Source organism: Syngnathus typhle, linkage group LG4 (assembly GCF_033458585.1).
Source record: "Syngnathus typhle isolate RoL2023-S1 ecotype Sweden linkage group LG4, RoL_Styp_1.0, whole genome shotgun sequence".
In the NCBI taxonomy this organism is placed as follows: Eukaryota; Metazoa; Chordata; class Actinopteri; order Syngnathiformes; family Syngnathidae; genus Syngnathus; species Syngnathus typhle.
Genome location: NC_083741.1, coordinates 21,958,261 through 21,979,328, shown reverse-complemented (window position 1 = coordinate 21,979,328; position 21,068 = coordinate 21,958,261). Strand labels below are relative to the sequence as shown.

The 21,068-nt window shown below is 43.3% G+C and overlaps 3 protein-coding genes across 4 annotated transcripts; 1 reads left to right on the top strand and 2 right to left on the bottom strand.

Annotated features, from left to right (window-relative positions):
* The first annotated feature begins 1,858 nt into the window (after positions 1 to 1,858).
* Positions 1,859 to 6,916, top strand: zdhhc13 (zinc finger DHHC-type palmitoyltransferase 13). Its single transcript, XM_061275824.1, has 17 exons — positions 1,859 to 1,956; positions 2,655 to 2,878; positions 3,417 to 3,539; positions 3,606 to 3,683; positions 3,763 to 3,907; positions 4,163 to 4,227; positions 4,452 to 4,614; positions 4,711 to 4,836; positions 4,906 to 5,039; positions 5,124 to 5,220; positions 5,338 to 5,460; positions 5,526 to 5,588; positions 5,667 to 5,760; positions 5,832 to 5,915; positions 6,033 to 6,184; positions 6,264 to 6,361; positions 6,426 to 6,916. Exons 1-17 carry the CDS (start codon positions 1,933 to 1,935, stop codon positions 6,562 to 6,564), a joined length of 1,932 nt encoding a protein of 643 aa, XP_061131808.1. The 5' UTR covers positions 1,859 to 1,932; the 3' UTR covers positions 6,565 to 6,916.
* A 143-nt stretch (positions 6,917 to 7,059) lies between these two features.
* csrp3 (cysteine and glycine-rich protein 3 (cardiac LIM protein)) lies at positions 7,060 to 15,215 on the bottom strand. The gene is made up of 6 exons (XM_061275885.1): positions 15,062 to 15,215; positions 14,036 to 14,147; positions 13,214 to 13,385; positions 7,602 to 7,731; positions 7,294 to 7,387; positions 7,060 to 7,224 (listed from the first exon to the last, which is right to left on the bottom strand). Exons 2-6 carry the CDS (start codon positions 14,145 to 14,147, stop codon positions 7,151 to 7,153), a joined length of 582 nt encoding a protein of 193 aa, XP_061131869.1. The 5' UTR covers positions 15,062 to 15,215; the 3' UTR covers positions 7,060 to 7,150.
* Positions 15,216 to 15,676: 461 nt separating this feature from the next.
* On the bottom strand, positions 15,677 to 20,747 carry e2f8 (E2F transcription factor 8). 2 transcript variants are annotated; one of them, XM_061275806.1, is made up of 13 exons: positions 20,505 to 20,747; positions 19,639 to 19,880; positions 19,415 to 19,568; positions 19,031 to 19,339; positions 18,798 to 18,959; positions 18,578 to 18,715; positions 18,281 to 18,496; positions 18,141 to 18,213; positions 17,360 to 17,852; positions 17,024 to 17,281; positions 16,823 to 16,955; positions 16,422 to 16,741; positions 15,678 to 16,355 (listed from the first exon to the last, which is right to left on the bottom strand). In XM_061275806.1, exons 2-13 carry the CDS (start codon positions 19,807 to 19,809, stop codon positions 16,182 to 16,184), a joined length of 2,601 nt encoding a protein of 866 aa, XP_061131790.1. In that variant the 5' UTR covers positions 19,810 to 19,880; positions 20,505 to 20,747; the 3' UTR covers positions 15,678 to 16,181. The 2 variants fall into 2 exon arrangements, with proteins under 2 accessions (XP_061131791.1, XP_061131790.1); XM_061275807.1 differs by lacking the exon at positions 20,505 to 20,747 and having other exon boundaries at positions 15,677 to 16,355; positions 19,639 to 19,872.
* Between the last annotated feature and the right edge of the window lie 321 nt (positions 20,748 to 21,068).

Here is a 21,068-nt window from a genome sequence, read left to right as displayed (position 1 = left end):
GTGCGAAGGCACGAAATAATCCTATCTTGTAATTTGGTGCTGTCCCTGAACCCCGAAGATGAAGCTCTTGTCCTCCCTGAACTCTGACCGACAATCTGTCTTTGCCCAGGACATAATTTCGCTGCCTTTATCTAGCGCCATTCATCAGCTTTGGCCTTGCAGGTCCTCAGTTCCACCCAAGCGGAACAGCTCATATTCACACTGATTTACTTCTACAAGCGTCTGTAAGTGTCTGTAAAAACAGACTCATTCCACTTGATGACCCCCACCAGTTCTCGATTAGTGTTACCATGCAATGGCTTTTTTTTTTTTAATGTTCATATTGGAAGTTTTGATTATGCTCCTTACTTGAGTAAACCTCAAACTGAATTTGAAAAGAATTTGTGGAGTGTAAAAATGTGGATTTGAAGTGTTTATAAAAATCTCAATGACAAAGAGAAAAGAGACTCACGAGCCTTGGAATTTATTTATTTTGAATCCTTTCTATGGTGATTGAAGAGTTTCCAATGGCTGACAGCTGTGCAGCATCCAACGCACATACACACTCACCTTTTTATGAGAATTAACTTGTATCAGCTCTGGTCTTCTCACTTTCCAGTGTTTATATCTCAAGAGAGTCTGAGTTAAGTGTTCTGTGAAGAGTGCATATTACTGGACCCCCCCCTTTCCCCGATTCTCATTACGATCAAACAGTCGGCTGTCGGGTTCAGTTAAATAAGTTCACTCTGGAAAAAAATGATTAGCTGTGCCTCAAAATAAATGAGGATTTTCTTTTAATGTCATAGCTCTCTTTACAATATTGTAATCACTAACTTGTGTGTTTGTTTTTTTCTGCTCATGGATTTTTTTTCAGTGTTGCCTCTTTTAAATCTTTGTTTTGACTGGTAATCCACTTTCCTTAATAATTCATGTTTCAAAACTCCGTCACCAAGATGTTGCTGGTGACTTTTATCAAGTCGCATTTTTTTTTTATGCAGGAAAGTTGTTTTGAAATAGACTGAAAACATTCATGTTTTTCAAGAATTGCACAAATGGGCTAAAACATGAATGAGGCTTCGTGAGCATGATCACACAGTTGGGAGGTTCTCTCCATTGTCCAATATCCCCTTACATGTTTTTGCTGGATGACCCTGCTTCCTCTAAAATCCTCTGACTGCTTATCCGCGTGTGCTCGTGCGTGTGCGCGCGTGCATTATTATGAGAGAAGATTCATTTGATGGCATTTTAGGGAAAATTGCTCTTATGGGACATATGAAATGTGTAGGGGTGGCAAACCCTGCAAGAAAAGACGATTCGATCCGATCCAAGATCCTCGATGGAATAAATTGTCTCAATTTATTGAACTATGGCGCCATCTGCTGCTTTTCAAGTGGACGTGTAGGAATTTATTGAATCAAAGGCTATGTTACGTGGTCAATTAAAAACTTCAAAATAACAGTGTATTATTAAGTGTATTTTTTTTATTATCATTACGCAGTATCTGATACATGATAACTGCGCGACGGGATATTTTATTGTTAAAGGGTGGCCATCAAATTAGTTTGTATTTTCTTAATTTAAGGATGAATGTGACACTTTGTGTTGTGTAGGCGTCTTTTTGCTTGCTCTATTGTTATTCAGTTATGTACCTCAGTAAATTTCGAATTAGTGTTTTTTTTTTCGTCACTATTTGTAAATTGATACACAAAACAGTCAAATAACAGTGGTAAAAATGCACAAAAATATAAATTATGGCTGTGATATAAAAAAACAAAAACACCAAGACAAATGCAGGACACATTAATTTTTTTACAGAATTAGATTTTCATTTATATTTGTCACGGTCCGTATTCGAAGATTTCTGTTTTATTCTGAAAGGCACGTAGCGGAAGTGAAATGTTGACTCTGGCCTTTCCATGAGCAGCAACTTTACCTGATTTCCTTCACAACAAAATGGACTGGAGCAAAGGTGGTCATGTAAGTCTGTATTTTAACCTAATAAATATCCATTACATTTGTCTCGCTTTGCAAAGACACTCTTTTGTCACGTTTTAATTTATTTGTCAGCCTGCTAGCATTGTCGAACTCGTCTGTCTGCAAGTTCCTTGAAGGCGGAAGAACCTGTCCTTCTCTCCACTCACTGTCAGAATGTTAGCTGCAGGTCGCTAGCCTCATGCTAGTAGCTTTACATTAAACACTGTGCACGCTAGTTACTTGACATTTCTTCCTTTGTGTGCACCATTGCTTGTGTTGTCAGCAGGATTTGAAGTATTAGAAGGGACTGACAGTGCAGGCGTGCAATCAGTACAGGAGACGTCTTCCTCATATTTATCGATCTGATCATGTTTCCTTAATTCCTGCAAGTGTCTTAAGCCTTATGATGACTTTCAGCAACACAGGAGTAATGTTATTTTTTTCAAAACACGCTTATCCACATAATTGTCTATTATGTACCCTAATTAAAATATCCAGTCATTAAAAAAAAAGACAAATTAAAGCAATAAATATTGCAGATGCAAACGTTAATTTTGCCCACCTAGAAGTCATGTGCAAGTTCAGGGCATCATGTTACCAACCCCCAAAAGTGGTTTTGAAATAACGTCTTCCGTCTGTTATTGCAATGAAGCGGATTACATCACAGTTTGGACATTCCTTTTCTGTTTGGATTGTTGCAGATGCACGGTCATGCACATGACAGCTGTCAGGATGGACACTCGGGTCATTCTCACAGTCACGGGCCCAGAGCGGCAGCGTTTGGAACCATGGGGCTCCCGTTCGTGCCGGCTTTTCACGGACAGTTTGGCGACCACGTGGATGAAGCGTTGGACCTGAGTCTACAGTCGAAGAAACGGTCGCATCTGGATGACAGTAGCAGCTGGGACATAGTGAAGGCATCACAGTAAGATTTTGGGCATGCAGTCGATGAAGACATCGTGAGGATTTATTTTCAAAATAGTCACCGCTTGCACTCAAACAAAGCGGCGCTTCATGTGGAAATCAGGAAATATGAGAAAAATTCTCTGCTGAGTCATACCTGCTTGCTTATCCAAATGGCCACTCCCTTTTCTCTCTGACGTGAGAGCTATTCATATTTGTAATATTTGACTGTCCGGTTTGTAAATGGGACTGTACATCATAAATATCGCACTGAAGCTTGGTTTGAAGAAGGACCCAAAAGTATATACCGTAATTTTCGGACTATAAGTCGCGGGTTTTTTTCATAGTTTGGGTGGGGGGGGGATTCGACTTATACTCAGGAGCGACTTATATACATATATATGTTTTTTTTTTCACTTTTTGGGCATTTTATGGCTGGTGCGACTTATACTCAGGTGCCACTTATAGTCCGAAAATTACGGTAAAAAAAGCAATGTTTACATTTTAGAGCACTCTCCTTTTTGGCACGTCGTTGATGTGTCCCTACGAACTCCATGCAGGTTTGGCATCTTGGATCGCTGTAAGGAGCTGGTGGAGGCCGGGTATGACGTCAGGCAGATGGACAAGGACAACGTGTCGCTGTTGCACTGGGCGGCCATCAACAATCGCTTGGAGCTAATCAAGTACGAACATGTGCAAACAATATTCAAATAAATGTGGTGTGGAAATTAAAACCATGTTTTTTCTAGGTATTACATTTCGAAAGGAGCAATAGTTGACCAGCTTGGAGGAGACCTGAACTCGACTCCTCTTCATTGGGCCATAAGGTGGCGACCGAGACCTTTGGAATATCTTTTATCAATCGGTCCATCTTTCTTCAATAAGATTTTGTGTTTCTGTGAGCAGACAGGGCCACCTGCCCATGGTCATTCAGCTGATAAGGTGCGGAGCAGATCCCTCCATCGCAGACGGTGAAGGTTATCGCGCTCTTCATCTCGCCATCCTCTTCCAGCACATGGCCATAGCCGCTTATCTTATGGCTAAGGGGCAGGTCAGCGCCAAAACACGTTTATATTACCGTAATTTTCGGACTATAAGTCGTGGTTTTTTTCATAGTTTGGGTGGGGGGGCGACTTATACTCAGGAGCGACTTATATACATATATATGGGGTTTTTTTTTCGCTTTTTGGGGCATTTTATGGCTGGTGCGATTTATACTCCGGTGCGACTTATAGTCCAAAAATTACGGTATATTTTACTCTCTTTTTTTTGTTTTCATATTTTGGATTTTTTTTTTCCCTTCCAGGAAGTTGATAGCCCTGACTGCAACGGGCAGACGCCGCTCATGCTAGCAGCCCAGAAGATTATCGGGTACGCTTCAATTGAAGACTTTTAGATTCATTCAAATGATTTCTAAAAAGTATAGTGACACAAGAAAATCTGAACTGAATCAAGAGAAACATTAGAAAATATTGATAGATGATATCTGGGTGTCCAAATACTTTTGTCCACCACTTCTAGATGATTTTATTGTCTGCTAAATGTAACGTGGCTGTTATTAAGAAATTCGAAAATAAATTGTCTTTGCATCGCAGGCCTGAGCCCACAAACTTTTTAATCAAAAACAACGCCTCGGTGAGCGCCGTGGACAAAGTGAACAGGAACACTCCGCTTCACTGTGCCGTTCTGGCGGGCAACGTGGACGCCGCCTGCATGCTGCTCGAGGCTGGAGCCAGCTTGGATTTGGAAAACATTAACGTGAGCCTCACTCAAAAACACCTGATTGCCACAAATATGTCGAATCCTTCTTTCCACTGTGTATGTTTCATGTTTTTTTTGTCGTACCTCTCACAGGGACACACACCTCTGGAGTTGGCCCACCAGGTGCACAGCCCCCTCCTCATCTTCATGCTCAACCAAGTCCAACAGGAGAGGAGCCGAGCCAACTCGCGCTGTTTACGAATTGTCACCAAATACAAAGTAGGCAAAATCACTTTGTTCTACTTTCACAAACCTAATGTCATTTTTGCTTTTTCCCCTCCCTTCTAGATGTTTCTTCATTTTATGCTCTCCACCGCCATTTTTGGCTGTTTGGCTGCAATCTTGGATATGAATTCCGACTCCTGGTTGCTCAAAGGGATCCTGCTGGCATGCGTGGTTGGTGCCGTCAGTTTGGTCTCGAGGTTCGGATCTATTTGCTCTTGTACGATATTTTGCAGGATGTACGTGAAAATATAACCACGACCTGATTCTTTGTGCCTCAACAGGAATCTCCCCAGTGCCATGTTTCAGTCGCTTGTACCAACTCTCATGGCCTCCATCTTCTGGATGCTCGTCACTTGGTGCCTCTGGTTCCTACCAGATATCCTTTGCCCGTGCCGTAGAATGTCGGACTATGTTGTCCAGAGTCAGTTTTGGATTTTATTTGAATTCAGAGCTATCCCAGTAGGCTCTTGTTTCTTAACGTGTGCGCCCCCACATGGCCACAGCGCCACGGTGCAGGTTCTTTTCACGCTCACCGCCACCGCTCTGCTCTACTACTACCTGCGTGCCTGCAAGACTGACCCTGGATTTGTAAAGGCGACTGAGGAGGAGAAGAAAATGGTCAGTTTATTTTTTGGGGGGGATGATGAGGCTGTTGTCACTAATCTTTTTTTTTGCCTTTACAGAATGTCTTGGTGTTAGCTGAGGCCGGGTGTCTGGACCCGAGCATATTCTGCACTTCCTGCATGGTGAGATTTCCAGCAAAACCGCTCGAGCTCGATCACAGAAGCCGCCGTGCAACCGTTGACGTTTTGAATCTCTCTCAGCTTAAGAAACCGGTTCGAGCCAGCCACTGCCCGATATGTGACGCGTGTGTCGCCAAGCAGGACCATCACTCCGTGTGGACCAACTCTTGCATCGGTACAACGGCGTCAAGGGGCAAGGTTCCCGACGAATTTGAATCCCATTTGACCGAAAGCTTTTTTTTGCAGGAGCCAGGAATCATCTTTACTTTGTCCTCTTTCTGATCTGCCTTTTGCTCATGGGCGTCTGGATGTTCTACGGTTGCCTCGTGTGTGAGTCAACGCGCCGCTCAGTCGCTCCCGGACTTGCTTCCTTCCGTAGCACCCATTTACGACAGAGCCACCTCAGGTTGTTTCAAACGGATCACAAATGAGTTCTTGCGTTTCCAGACTGGTCGAAACGTTGCATGCACGAGGGGAACGGTCCGCTGGCGGTGGTCTTGGCCGTTGTCGACTGCTCTCCGTGGTTGCTGTGCATCTTTTTCTTGGCCTTATACCACACCTGCTGGTCCAGCTTCATCCTACTCCTGCAGCTCTACCAGGTGAGGGTACCGTGCTGGAGTGCCGTCACCGAAATCCATCCATCTCAATGAACGGATGTTTTTTTTTTTTTTCGCTTAGATCGCTTTCCTCGGACTGACCACTGCCGAGAGAATGAGTCTGAGTATACACGCAAGAAACCACAGACAATCCTTGTCCCTGTCCCAAAATCCATACAAGTGAGTTTTGAGTTTGGCCCCATTCTGGTCTCGATTTGTGTCCAATGAATCCGTCTCTCCATAGTTTGGGTGTCTTGAGGAACCTGGCGTCCTTCTTCCAGCTGCGCTGCTGCGGCCTCTTCAAACCGGCCATCATCGACTGGACGCAGCAGTTCCAGCCAGGCCGCGACCAACGTTTGTACAAACACACGGACTTGGTGTAAATCTCAGGAGAGACCTTAAGCCACCGCTTCGGACCAAAAAAAAAAAAAAGCACAGGGTCATTATTTATTTTTTTAACTCATCCAAAGGCTCATTATAAAGGGAAATCACTCCAGTGGATTTTTTTTTCTTTTTGTATAGGCCTGTTGCTGCCTTTTTGACCTGTGGAAGTCAAACACATCACTTTATTGTAGAAATGTAAATTTTTTATTGCCATTTTAAGTTTCTCACGCTCGTTTTTTTTAAAAATGGAGAGTAAAGATATTTCTACGTGCTAAGTGTGTTTTGTATGAATGGCATGAGTTTCATAATGAAAGACCACTATGTTATTTCAATAAAAGCAAATTGTTCTTAGTCAGGTGTGGGCTCTGAGATTGTCTTTCTCTTTTCATATGCTAAACCAAATTGTCTACAAACTTCCAATTGGACTTTTTGACAACTGGAATAAGTTCCAGCTCATCCAGAACCCAAAGAGGACAAGCACGATAGAAAGTTGATCGATTTGGTACAAATATCCTTTATTACTATTCTGGTGTTCCAATGTTAGTTTAAGGCTACTTCATGTTTATCCTTCTTGACATCCAGTGTTCACTCTCGTTCCTCCAACATGGCAGCATTGCCCAGTCCAAATCCTTTTGGCCCAAAGTTTTTGGCATAGCAAACTGAGAAGAAAAATAGACAATAGCACAATGAATTATATACTTGATGTTACTGCTTGTTTTGAATCATACCTTTACAGTAGATCTCTCCGTCCTTGTCGGTCACTGTGGTCGACTCCAGACTTTTACCACACATAGCACAACGGAAGCACGTTTTATGCCAAGGCTGCAAATAAAGAAAAAAAGTTATTCAGAAATAGTAATGACATCTTAATTTTACACCTAAACTCAAACAGTAATAAGTCATTTAATTTGGCCCAGTCAGAAGTCATGAAAATCAATAATTATTTTATCAGTTTATTGAGTGAAACATAATAGCTGATAATATTGAACGGAAAAAATCAGAGAGCTATAAAAGTATCTTATCTTATTTTTCTTACCTTTCCTGCTCCCATCACCTTCTCTGCCGCGTAGACAGCTTTGGAGCAGCGAGGGCAGCGGTCAGAGCTACCAAACTTCTGGGAAAACTTGTTAGAAGTGGAGTTTGTGGATGTTTGTCGTGGTTTAGAGCTAGGAAAGAGGAAATAATGGCACTTCAAAAATTTGGACCGATTAATGCAGTGGTCCCCAACCACCGGATCATTTGGTACCGGGCCGAACATAAATAAATAAATAAATAAATAAATAAATAAATAAATAAATAAATAAATAAATAAATAAATATTATATATATTATAGTATAGTATATATACTATTATATATATATATATATATATATATATATATATATATATATATATATATATATATATATATATATATATATATATATATATATATATAATAGTATATATAATTTATTTTGAAAAATATAAAAAAAACATTGGGGATCCTCCCCCAATTACATCCGTCGGCGCACCTATGCCTCTTGACCCAGGTGAATTCAAGTCAAGACGCTCGTCCCGGTCCCGTCCCGAAGCTGAAAACCTTGCTTCCCTTTCCAACGGGATTTTCTGCAGCAACCAAAACAATGCTACGCAGATATTTAATGGTGAGTTTTATTTGTATGCGCTTTGTATTTGTTTTTATGCCAGTCGTATTATTTGATTCCATCGTATTTATATATTTATTATGAATTTATTTCTATAAAGGGCGGTCCGTGAAAACATTGTCTGACATGTTACCGGTCCGTGGCGCAAAAAAAGGTTTGCATTAATGGACCAATTGTCCATTCAATTTTGCATGTTTTGTGAATGAGAATCACGTGACTGATTGTGTCTGATCCCTCGCTACTTCGCGTTTTGTTTATCGCGGCTTCACTAAATCGCGGATTTTTTTCCCAAAGCAAAAAAAAACCCTTTAAAAGTCAAAACAAAACCTCTAAATTGAGGGAACGTGTCGAACCTTTAGGACAATGTAGTATTGCTCCAAATGTTCCTTTACCATTCCTTTAGAAATCCGTTTTTTGCATGTTAGTGTAGTAATAGGCGGGGTAGGAACCGTTGTGAGGGTTGTATGTTGCTGGGGGGGAGAGACAATAAAGTATGTTCCGTCTTGACATGAACGAGCGTCTGTCCCGTCTCTGCCTTAAGGGTTTCTATGTACCTATTAAACAATAGAACATGGTGTCAGAAGTGGGATCCAAAAGTGTCGAAGCGAAGAGACTACTGGACTAGTGTAAGTCCCAAGCAAGACAGGACGTTGAAAGTGATAAAAGTAACTTCAGTCCGCTAGCACAGCTAGGCAGGAGCTAACGCTAAGGGAGACGAGGAAGAAAACAACGAGGCTCGAAAAGATGGCGCAATATCAAGTAATGCCACCGGAAAAATTCACGTTCAAGGCAGAAGACTGGCCCAAATGGATAAAACGTTTTGAGAGGTTTCGCATCGCGTCAGGTTTGGAAACTCAAGCGGAGGAGAACCAAGTGAATGCACTAATCTACAGTATGGGAGAAGAAGCGGAGGACATTTTGGTTTCCCTCCACCTCACCCCAGAACAAATGAGTGAGTACGGCAGAGTCACGCAGAGACTGGATGCTCACTTTGTAGCTCGGAGAAATATAATTTTTGAAAGAGCTAAGTTTAATCAGCGGCAGCAAGAGATAGGCGAGTCGGCAGACAGCTTTATCACCGCGCTTCATTGTTTAGCTGAACACTGTGGATATGGACAACTACACGATGAGATGGTCAGAGATAGACTTGTAGTTGGACTTCGAGACAAGCGTTTGTCAGAACTGTTGCAACTGGATCCAGAGCTTACATTAGAAAAAGCAGTTACAAAGGCCAAACAGAGTGAAATGGTCAAGAAACAACAAGAAATGCTGAAAACAAACTTCAAGGGAGACGTCGTTAATACTCAACTTGATAGTGTACGCATCAAACCACAAGGGGGCGCCAGACCCAAACAAAACAAAATGCAGTGGAAACCAGGATTTTCCACCAAAGCCAAACCATGCACAAGATGTGGAGACACAAAAGGTCACGCTTATCAGCAATGTCCGGCTAAAGATGCCTCATGCAATAATTGCAAGAAGAAGGGACATTTTGCTAGAATGTGCAGGTCCAAGAAAATGTATGAGGTCAATCTAGAAAGATTAGAGGATTTTTCTTCAGAGGATATTTCATTTTTGGGTTCAGTGGCTTGTGAATCTTCAGATCCGTGGATGACAGAAATAGAAATGGACAAGTCTAACGCTGTGTTTAAAATTGACACAGGCGCGGATGTGACGGCAGTTCCAGCTGGCATGTATGTAAAAGGACAATTCAATGAACTAAAGCAAACCAGAAAAGTGCTGATGGGGCCAGGCAGGTCGCAGTTAAAGGTTAAAGGCAAGTTTTCGGCGACTCTCAAAAGAAGAGACAAAAGCATAATGGAGGACATTTATGTGGTTGAAGGGCTAAGTACAGCTTTACTGAGCAGACAAGCAGCCACTGCATTACAGCTAGTGGCTAGGCTTGATACAGCTACTTTGGACGATAAAGAGACAATCAAGCAGGAATTTCCGGAGCTATTCACAGGGCTTGGAATCATGAAAGGAGAATACCATATTGTACTTAAACCGGAAGCACAACCATTCTCCGTCTCAACTCCACGACGCATTTCTATCCCTTTACTGCCAAAGGTTAAAGAGGAACTTTCTCGTATGGAGCAACAAGGAGTCATCTCCAAGGTGGAGCAGCCTACAGAATGGTGTGCACCTATGGTGGTGGTTCCCAAGCCCGCACGTGAACGAGTGAGAATATGTTCAGACCTCACTCAACTAAATAAGTCTGTTTTGAGAGAAAGGCACCAGCTACCTTCAGTTGAAAACACGCTTGGACAGCTTTCAGGTGCCAAGGTCTTTTCAAAACTAGATGCCAATGCAGGTTTCTGGCAGATTCCTCTTTCAAAAGACTCATCACTGCTCACAACCTTTATCACTCCTTTCGGTCGCTATTGCTACAATCGACTGTGCTTTGGACTATCTTCAGCACCAGAACACTTTCAGAAACGCATGCAGCAAATCCTAGAAGGCCTGGAGGGAGTAGTGTGTCAGATGGATGACGTCCTCATCTGGGGAGTGGATCAGATAGAGCACGACAAAAGACTGAGGGAAGCTCTCACACGTCTACGGGACGCGGGCGTGACACTTAATGATAAGTGTGAATTTTCAAAGACTAAAATCAAGTTCCTGGGTCAGATCATTCAGGCAACTGGAGTTAGCCCCGACCCAGAGAAATTAAATGCAGTAAAAGCCATGAAGGAACCAACCAACATTTCCGAGGTGAGAAGATTTCTGGGAATGGCAAATCACCTGGGAAAGTTTTTGCCGCACTTAGCAGAAAAGAGACGTCCACTCAGAGATCTGTTAAGAAAAACAAACATGTGGTCATGGGGACCTCAGCAGATTCAGGCTTTTGAAAGCATAAAAATAGACTTGACAACACCTCCTGGGCTGGCATTGTATGATCCTTCAGCTGATACGCTAGTCTCAGCAGATTCATCTTCTTATGGACTGGGTGCTGTATTGTTACAGAAAAAGAGCAGTATGGACTGGAAACCAGTGGCGTATGCATCGCGCGCATTGAGCACCACGGAGCAGCGCTACGCGCAAATTGAGAAGGAAGCGCTAGCCACAACGTGGGCATGTGAGAGGTTTGCTGAGTTTTTGATTGGAAAAGACTTTCACATTCAAACGGACCACAAACCTCTAGTCCCTCTACTGGGCGCGAGAAATCTGGACGAACTACCTCCACGTATACAACGCCTGAAGATGCGTCTCATGAGATTTTCATTCACCATATCCCATGTGGCGGGCAAAGAAATCGCAACGGCTGATGTTCTATCAAGAGCACCGGTGACGTCTTCGGAGGAAGGACTACGTGAGGAAGAGATCAACCTCTACGCCGATGCCGTAGTAGACAGCCTCCCTGCAACTGAGAAGAGACTTAAAGAGATTCAGTCTCATCAGGACAAAGATGACATTTTGCGACAGCTTAAGCAGTTCTGTGTAAGTGGTTGGCCAGACAAGTTTTCGATTGAAAAGACTTTTATGCCATATTTCCCTTTTGCAGGTGAACTGACTGTTCAGAATGGGTTGTTGTTATTAGGCTGTAGGCTGGTCATTCCAAAAACACTCAGAGATGACATGCTAAACAAACTTCACGAAGGTCACTTAGGAATTACTAAGTGCCGAGAACGTGCTAAACAATCTGTGTGGTGGCCAGGTCTTAGCAATGATTTAAAGCAACTCATTGAGAAGTGTGACACATGTGCCCGTGAGCGAGTTAACAACAGAGAGACAATGTTAGGAACTGAGTTTCCTTCAAGACCATGGTGTACAGTCGGGGTAGATTTGTTTCAGTTCGGTAAAAACCAGTATCTTGCGGTTGTAGATTACTTTTCAAGGTTTTGTGAGGTAGCCAAGCTTTCGTGTACAACTTCGGACGCTGTGATTACCCACTGTAAATCTATTTTTGCTCGACATGGTATACCTGAGGTTGTGCGCTCAGATAATGGTCCGCAATTTGCATCTGAAGAGTTCAGAAGGTTTGCACGGATGTGGGGGTTTTCACATGTCACATCCAGTCCACATTTCCCACAGAGTAATGGGGAGGTGGAGCGGGCAATAAGGACTGTCAAAAGTCTACTAAAAAAGTCCAGTGATCCCTACTTAGCTTTAATGGCTTACCGTGCCGCACCTTTAGCAAATGGTTGTAGTCCAACTGAACTGCTAATGGGGCGTAAAATACGTACTACTGTTCCGGTCATTCCCTCTCAGCTCGATCCAAAAGGAGCGGATTTGGAAGATGTGAAGAGGAAGGAGCAGAGCTACAGACAAAAACAAAAACTGAATTTTGACAAACGACATAGGGCTCACACATTGCCTGCCTTACAACCTGGAGACCATGTGTGGGTCAAGGACATGCAACAGAGAGGTACTGTAGTGTCCACAGCGAACACACCAAGATCCTACATCGTAGAAACATCTGGGGGAAATCTCCGGAGAAACAGGTATCATCTCTCACGCACACCTGTGGCTCCAGAACCACACATCCCTGTCCCTGATATGGGGGAAAGCAACCCTACAGAGACTCTGAAAGGACCGGTCTCTCCTGTGGTACTCTCTGGTTCACCAGAATCTGAGAGAAGCTACCCTTCTCGCGTCAGGAAGACCCCAGAGTACCTTAAAGACTATGTTACTTGAGTTCACGTGTTTCACTTCTGGGTCTGGGCTGTCAGATTTGGTAATACCAATTATTTAATAGTTAAGTTGTTGCCACTGGGTTCATATATTGGGATGGTATTGAGTTGTAAAACATTTCACCTTTTTCTGCTAGTTGTTGAGGAAATAATCTGTTGTATTAATTTTCTGCACAAAGGTTATTTCCCATTGAGAAAGGGGGATGTAGTAATAGGCGGGGTAGGAACCGTTGTGAGGGTTGTATGTTGCTGGGGGGGAGAGACAATAAAGTATGTTCCGTCTTGACATGAACGAGCGTCTGTCCCGTCTCTGCCTTAAGGGTTTCTATGTACCTATTAAACAATAGAACAGTTAGTATTTTGATCATACTCATCAGGCTGCTGGTTGGCATGTTCTCCAACAGGATCTGAGCTGAGAGCTCCAGCCCCTTGGCCGTATCCGTAGCCTTTTGGCCCGTATTTCTTCCCGTAGCAAGATTTGCAGTAGATCTCCGACTCATGCGCGGCTACGGTGGTGCTGTCCAGTCCTTTCCTGCAGGTCACTGTGCAGAACAAACACAAAGGTTGACAGTGTGGTCCCCGATACTGCTTTCCATGGTATCGACCCAAGTAAATACAGGGCCAGTATCGCCAATGCCAAACTGTGTAATGATGAATCCGGTGTTGTGGCCTGTTTGACAAAACTGAAACTAGTTTCGATCTAATATTGATACTGGTGTGGTTCTTCTTGATCTAATTAATATGTGTCTGGACATTATTGCAGTAAGATGACCAATTCAAATTTTGGGGAAAAAAAATGGTAGCCTATTATTAAACCATTGTGACCGGGTCTGGCCACGTTGTCAAACTGGAGTGACGGTTAAACAAAGCCAGCAGCTAGCAAGTTTTATCAGTCAGCACATAGTTAGATATTGCATTTCTATTCATAGCAAGAGATGAAAGTGCGAGGTGAAGCTGGGAGAAAAGACCACCAGTGCGCAGAGGCTTATCTTGGAGGCCTTTCAGACATCCCAGTGGAACAAACTAGTCATCACGTAGTCTTTGGTTGCAAGCGAATCTCGTGCAGATAAACAAATACGGTCAAGTATAGGAAGCCTGGACAGCTGCAGATGGTAATGTGACCTCCAAACATGGCAGCGTCATGACATTTGCTTTTTTGGGATGATGAAAGGAAAGGCAAAAGTGTTCTTACTGCACATGAAGCAGGTTTTATGGAAGCTCCTCGCATTGCACTGGATCTCCTCTGCATGATAGACGGTCTTCTCGCAGGCGGCACACTTTGCACCCCCTCCCCAGTTTGGCATCTAAGTGGAGAAAAATGTTTTGGATTGTTTGGGGGGGGATGCGGTCCAAGTAGGACTTTGTTAAAGCACATGTAAACTACACCGATGGAAAAAATGTTGGTGGGAAAAAATGCGATGGCTTCACAACACTTGTCGAGATGAATTGAAATACTTCAGATGGTTATTTTAATTAATTGTAAAAAAAAAAAAAATGTAATTATAATTTTTTTGTACTTATCCAATTAGTATGTACCGTATTTTCCGGACTATAGGGCGCACCTAAAAACCTAAAATTTTCTCAAAAGCTGCGCCTTATAGTCCAGTGCGCCTTATATATGGACCAAATTCTTAAATTTAAACTGGCCCAAAGCATTGTGTCATGAAATCAATCATAAGTGGCCCGCTGAAGACTATGAATCATGAATCAAAAAGACTATGGATCATTATTTTGGATTAAAAATCTGACATGATGCATTAATGGTGCGTCTTATAGTCCGGTGCGCCTTATATATGGACAAAGTTTTAAAATGGGCCATTCATTGAAGGTGCGCCTTATAGTCCGGTAATTATATATTTTTTTGTACTTATCCAATTCGTATGTAACTGAATACTTAAGTAGTAAATGATGATATATAAATAAATGCCATGGAAGGTTTACAGAAAACCGACATTGACTTTTAACGGGCAGAGAAAAAAATAATCAATAAACTCTCATCCAGTTTTATTTCCTTGTCACCTTCAGTTAGGGCAGAATTGATTTTGACTGGAATGTCTCTTAAAGGTCTTTCCCAATGAATACCTTTCATTGTCTGCCATGTCTAATACCTCACAGCTATGGTATGTGAGCGTTTATGAAATAGAAGCTCTACAGAAGCCATGATCACAAAAATCCGATCACAATAAGGGATTGTTATATAAAATAAGTCAGAGCTTACCTTGATTTTCGTCCGTGCGCTTGTGTGGCGTTGCGCGTACTGGACCGGCTTAAATAAGTCCCATCTATCGGCGGTGACGCCTCACTGAAAGTATCCTCCTAAAATAACTTGTGACTGAGCCAAGCCCTCTGACCCTTCATCACAGGCTGAGTGAGGCCTTGACTGTCAGCCGCGCAAACATTTGTTACCGATTTCCAGAGCCACGCGGGTGCCCGGACTCACAGGGGGTTTAAGGATTACCTACGCACAGTAAACTCGGGCGAAATTGATGACCGTGTTTTGCCGCGCTGCTATTTTAACACCGGATGAGTTGAATGAATTTAGATGTATTCATCCAAGTGAGAAAGTGGATATTCAGAGTGACTCATATTTGAATGCTAGAGAAATCATTTGGTGAGTGAGAGAACTTCTGATTTTGGACTGGAGGTGAGGGTCACCCTCTTAAACACACAATAATATGGTATATTAAACAAAAGTACCATTCAAACCTCTTGACAATTTATAATATTCAATTAACCCAATGTGTTTTTTTTTTTATATTAGGGAAATATTTTAAGAAATATTATACAAGATAATTTGGCCAAATGTCAGACACAAACAAGCGACATAATCTCAGACAATGTTTTTTATGTTTGACATATTTTTATGAAGCAGGATATCAAAAAATAGTTTTGTATAAATTAAGCAAGTAATTAATATGTCAGATTAAGCCCATATAGAATTCAACAGAAGTATTTTTACGTACTCATTATTTCCATTGTGAAAGGGTAATTGTACACGTACATACTATGTGCAAACATTTCTCTCTTTTTTGAACATTAGAGACGAAGAACCAATCAGGGTGGTTTTTCAAACTTTCAGTCAAAAAAAAATAAAAAATAACCATTAGATTTAGGCGGGAGTTAGACGAGTGATCTGCTCTTTATCATTTCAGAACTAATCAAACCAATCACACATTAGCGTGCCTGCAAAACAAAAGAGCGGAAAAAATGTCTGCTGCCACGTATCGAATCTCATTTGCGCTCCCCAGAAGTCAAGACCATTGCAAAATTCTAAACAAAGTCATGGAGGAAAAAATAATGCATAAAACCCCCACCCAAGCACAAACATTGTACAGACATCAGAGTGTTTCTTCAGTGTTGACGTCCAGTTTTCTTTGAGGGATGTAAGCAGTTTTAGGGGCCGCCTGTCCACTGGGGGAGACCACTGCAGATGCCAAAGGGGAGAGGGGAACCGGTGTGTGGAAGAAACTGGGCTGGGGGTGTCCTGTCCCTTTGGGGGTAGTCATTAAAGGCTACAAGCAAGGAGAAAAGGCACAATGTTCATGTTGGGTTGGCTTTCAATTGGTAGCGGTGTGTACCTGTTGAATGCTGATTAGAGCCACCGAGTGCGAGGACTGCTGGACCGTCACGGGCTTGATGAAAACCATCCCTCGCTGCTGCAGAGACAGAGGGCTGAGCACAGCGTTGGACCGCTCGGGGGTCTGCGGTGAAGCGAAGGTGTTCCCGGGGCTGGAGCCCGATATTAGACCCAGGTTCTGAAGGGTGAAGTTGAGGATGGCGGGACTGGGGCTGTGAAGATGTTGGACCTGCTGGTTCGGGTGCGGAGAGGTGGTTGTAGATGGTCCGTGAAGACGGAAGTTGGTGGGGGTCACTTCCTGGACTGGGGGTGGTCTGGATCCTGTTTGAGGTAGAATACGGTCAGTTTTATACCGCAGCTTTACAGTCAACGAGCCGGAAATAACCAGAAATAATTATTTACCCGCAGTAGGTGTTTGGTAGACATAAGCAGGAGTAGATGGCTTGTTGTTTTCTGCTGCAGATCCCTGATTTTCCTTGTACGTGACAACAGGTTGCTGGGTGAGTGGGATGAGGTATCCAGTTGGCACTAAAGTCTGATATGGGTGGAGTAATGAATAATCTGTAATCCAATTGGAAGTTTTGTGTGTGTGGTCTCACTTACCTCAGTGTTAATTTGCACGGGTGTGCTTCTGACGGGCGTTAAACCCGTCTCGCAATCAGAAGTCACCGCCTTGTCATCCCTGTCCAGAAAGGTCTCCAAGCTCTGCTCCAGTGTTTGCGCAATCACGTCACTGCCGGGAGTGTTGATGAATTCTGGGTCCAGGTGGAGGGCGCGAGGGGAGGGCCGGTTGGACAGCTGACAGCTGCGAAGAATCTTCAGACGGGCTTGAGGGACGTGAAGTGGCTTCGGGGAGGTGTCCTGTAGGAGTCACTTTTTTTTTAATTGCACCCATCCATTTTTTTTTTTTAAATCACACGCAAGCGTGTTTTTTTTTACCTTGAGTATGGAGTCAGTCCGTCTGGTTTTGGAAGGGCTGCTCTCCGCAGCCGAGTCCGAACGCAATCGTTTGACCAACGAGGGGCTCTCATCCGGTGCCCTGGAAGCGGGTTGGATCTTGGCAGTGGAGCTGCGCCCAGTCTTCTCCTCAAAGGTCATGGAGCGTACGGCGTAACTGGTCGGCGGCGGTCTGGCCAGATTGTTGGGCCTGAGAGACGACGGGTGCATATAGACAGCGTAGGGACGCCCGCCCGACTGCGGGGGTAAAATGACGGGGATGAGGGGGGAGCACTGCGCCGGGATGTAGGCGACTCTGCCTGAAGGCCAGGAAGCCAGAGGGGTGCCGTGCACGTTTGGGTTCCCGCCAGCCTTCTCGTTTGGAGTTAGGCGGGATGCCTGAGGTGGCTCCGCCGGGATGGAGACGCTCGGCTGAAGCCTCGCAAATGTCGTCATTGTCTCGGCGGCAACTGCCTTTGGATGTTTGCCTCTGGTACTGCAGGAGATGTCGGCGCAAATACAAAGTGAATAATACATGACATGAGGGAGCGAGGGTAGGAGCTCTAATTTCAATCTACCGTAATTTTCGGACTATAAATCGCGTTTTTTTTCATAGTTTGGGTGGGGGTGGGGGGAGGCGACTTATACTCAGGAGCGACTTATATACATATATATGTTTTTTTTTTCACTTTTTTGGGCATTTTATGGCTGGTGCGACTATACTCCGGTGCGACTTATAGTCCGAAAATTACGGTATTTCCCAAATGTATGCAAGGAAACTTACGCTGACTCCTGGTCAAGCTTAATCTTGCAAATGGCAGCAAGTTGGGCCATTTTGCTGGGAAAGTCGCTGTCAGCTTGGGGCAGAAAAAAAAAAGTTAATATCAAAATAGCAATGTTGTCCCCGCAGAATTTCTTTAGCACCTTTGGCAGGACTGCTGGGAGCTGAGCTGATCTTGCGCCGGTCATCTTGAATGCTCTTGGCCAGCTTCATGAGAGACGGGTGTCGGGTGAAGCTTCGTTTCGCCCCGGGTGGTGATGAAAAAAGGTTTTTGGCACAGTTTTCCACAGAGGGGCGGGACCCCTGCACCTTTGCTTTATTTGGTGGACACATGGAGGGGGTGCTTGTCACATCTAGAACTGTTGATCAAAATGCAAAATCATTTGAAAGTATGTAACCTTACGCCCATATAGGTGGTGCAGACCAGAATGTCTTCATACCTTTCACTTGTGGGAGTTCGTTTGGGCCGACCCATTGGAATGCCGGCTTCTTCCCTCGCTCCTCCGTTACGTGGACCTTTTCGATGAGTTTCAGGCTCCGCAGCACATTAGCAATGTCATAAAGCCGCCGCACTTTAGCTAGAGACAAAACATAAACAAACGCCGGCTAGTTATGACCTTTTTTCTCTTTCAATTGAAGGCACAGTCAAGTTACACTCACTCTTAAATTTGTTCTTGTCCTGATCTGCTTTGGGGTCCTCTCCAATCAGTATTTTGGCAGCCACATCCAGACTGACCACGGGAGGATTAGAAACCAGGAAGAGCATGACAAACTTCTGGCTCATCACTCTCAGAGATTTGTCCTTACGACTATTAACAGAAGCTGCGGACAAAGAGAAATAAATTATAGTCGTGTTGGATTTTTAAATCCAAATAATAGTAGCCCAACCTTACCTGCTTTGAACTCCACTCCAGGTAGCTCCACAAAATTGAGCTCTTTTTGTTCACCGTTCTCCAATCGCATCGACTCTTGGTTCTCCTTCTCGTCGCCATCGACGTCAAATTCTTTATCCAGGAAGCGCTGTCTGATCTGCTGCATCTGCTGGCGGTACTTTTGCGCCCCGCCCACCTGCTTGAGAACGGCCAAGGTCTGGGCCAGATTGGTTCGACCGTGCCACGTGTAGCGGTTCTTTGCAGAACGGCTCACGATGTGCAGACTTTCCAGAACGTTCATGATGTCATAAATGCGACGGCGCTCCACATCTGTGCCAGAAAAAAAAAAAAAACATGAAAGATGCAACTGGCAACTTTAAATCATCATTCACTTGATTGACATACGGAGTTCAGTGGCCACGTCATCCAGGTAGATTTCATTGTTGCCGTTCGGGTCGGGCCAATCCGGAAAGCAGTCCAGGAATTTATGGCAAAGCAAACCCAGACTCTTCTCTTTTCTGCTCAACAATTTTTCAGACTCATCTCCATTTTCAACACCCTACAAAAGAATAATAACAAAATGGATGTCTGTCACAAGTGTAGGATTTGTATATAATAATATTCTATACCTGTGAAGAATCAAGAGCTTCGTGCAATTCAGGGTGCGGACACAGTTCCTTCTCTCGGTTCCTAATCTCCGGACTTGCAGCACTGATGAGCATTTTCAGGTTGGAAGTTGGTGTCCACGGATCAACAGACCCTGATTGTCCTGCCTTTTTAGGTGTCGTGAGCGGGCCCATAATAAATTGTAGTTCCCACGTTGTTTTCAAGGATTTACCAAAAGCAAAGGGGCTATTACGCCATCATCCACCTTGGAATAGAAAAGAAAAGCAAATTTCATCTTTGAATACCAGAATAACTGTGGCTATTGATGCAAACTCATTTGAAACTTCTTAGAATAGCATACTAATTGTCTGATTTTAGAATAAAATATGTAACAAAAATACTGTACATCATATTTTCACATTAAATGTCTCAAATCGACATTGTTTTAAAAATATGAGTTTGTGGTTGGCCCTTAGTGACGTTCAATCCGTCCAATCAAAGGGCAGCTCCCGCCCTTTTATTCCGAACGAACCAATGAGAACGCGCCAAACAGGAAGTGAACCGGTCGTCCCGCGCAGGTAAACACTTTTTGAAATCCTTGGCGCGGAATGAGTCGAGAGCGGAAAAAGGCAGAAACGTTCGAAATATTGCGCCAAATTTAGCTCGATATATCATTACAATGTCAAGACTGCTTCATTTAAAATATGACTTGTTGTAGAAGAGGGTTGTAACTTGGGCTTACGACAGATCAAGCTGTCGTTTCCAAACGCGCGCTGACGTGTTGGTTTATTTCCCCGCCACGAAACAACTATAACACGTCTTATTTCAGGGACAAGTAAAACACACTTAAAATAATTCCATCATCTCAAAAAACAAGGACAACACTTACCGAATTCTACAATAAAGCTTCCATCATGGTAATCGAATACTTGAGTCGCGTTGTTTCTGAAGTAAATCCAAATGTTTCAAGTATTTGTACATTAAGGGGAAAATGTACGTAAAATATAAGCGCTTGAAGAAACCCAATGGCTTTAAGATCCCAAATCCGCTGAACAAGTTGGGGAAGTTCCTTAGTGGACTAAAGTTGAATCTGAACGTTTAGCGCTGCCGGTTCGCGCATGCGCACTGACGAGTCGCGACACTTCCTCTGCGTAGGTCACGAGACTGATACTGGACAACGTAGCTGATACCAGACATACGCTGTAAAATCGGGGTTTTAATTTTTAATCTTTTTCACGACATTATATTAAAATAAACATTGCACAGAAAACCATCAGCAGCGTTTTCAGTCTAAAAAATAAAAAGAAGCCTGAGATTCACTTTATTGTGAAATATGAGAAACAACCAAGTTAAAGACCTGTAAACGATTGGTAGATCTCTTTTTCTAAATTAATAAAGTATGAAATTCAGCAAAATAAAGCAGTCTGTTCTCAATGGAACATCATTTAAATAT

Coding starts and splice junctions, on each gene's coding strand:
- zdhhc13 (XM_061275824.1), top strand. CDS start 1,933: ATGGACTGGAGCAAAGGTGGTCAT. Junction 3,908..4,162: donor ATCTTATGGCTAAGGGGCAG/GTCAGCGCCAAA, acceptor TTTCCCTTCCAG/GAAGTTGATAGCCCTGACTG. Junction 5,461..5,525: donor CTGAGGAGGAGAAGAAAATG/GTCAGTTTATTT, acceptor TTGCCTTTACAG/AATGTCTTGGTGTTAGCTGA.
- e2f8 (XM_061275806.1), bottom strand. CDS start 19,809: ATGGGCCCGCTCACGACACCTAAAAAGGCAGGACAATCAGGGTCTGTT. Junction 18,716..18,797: donor GGACAAGAACAAATTTAAGA/GTGAGTGTAACT, acceptor TTTTGTCTCTAG/CTAAAGTGCGGCGGCTTTAT. Junction 16,742..16,822: donor CTACCAAACACCTACTGCGG/GTAAATAATTAT, acceptor TACCTCAAACAG/GATCCAGACCACCCCCAGTC.
- csrp3 (XM_061275885.1), bottom strand. CDS start 14,147: ATGCCAAACTGGGGAGGGGGTGCAAAGTGTGCCGCCTGCGAGAAGACC. Junction 13,386..14,035: donor TAAAACCTGCTTCATGTGCA/GTAAGAACACTT, acceptor TGTTCTGCACAG/TGACCTGCAGGAAAGGACTG. Junction 7,225..7,293: donor CGGAGAGATCTACTGTAAAG/GTATGATTCAAA, acceptor TTTTCTTCTCAG/TTTGCTATGCCAAAAACTTT.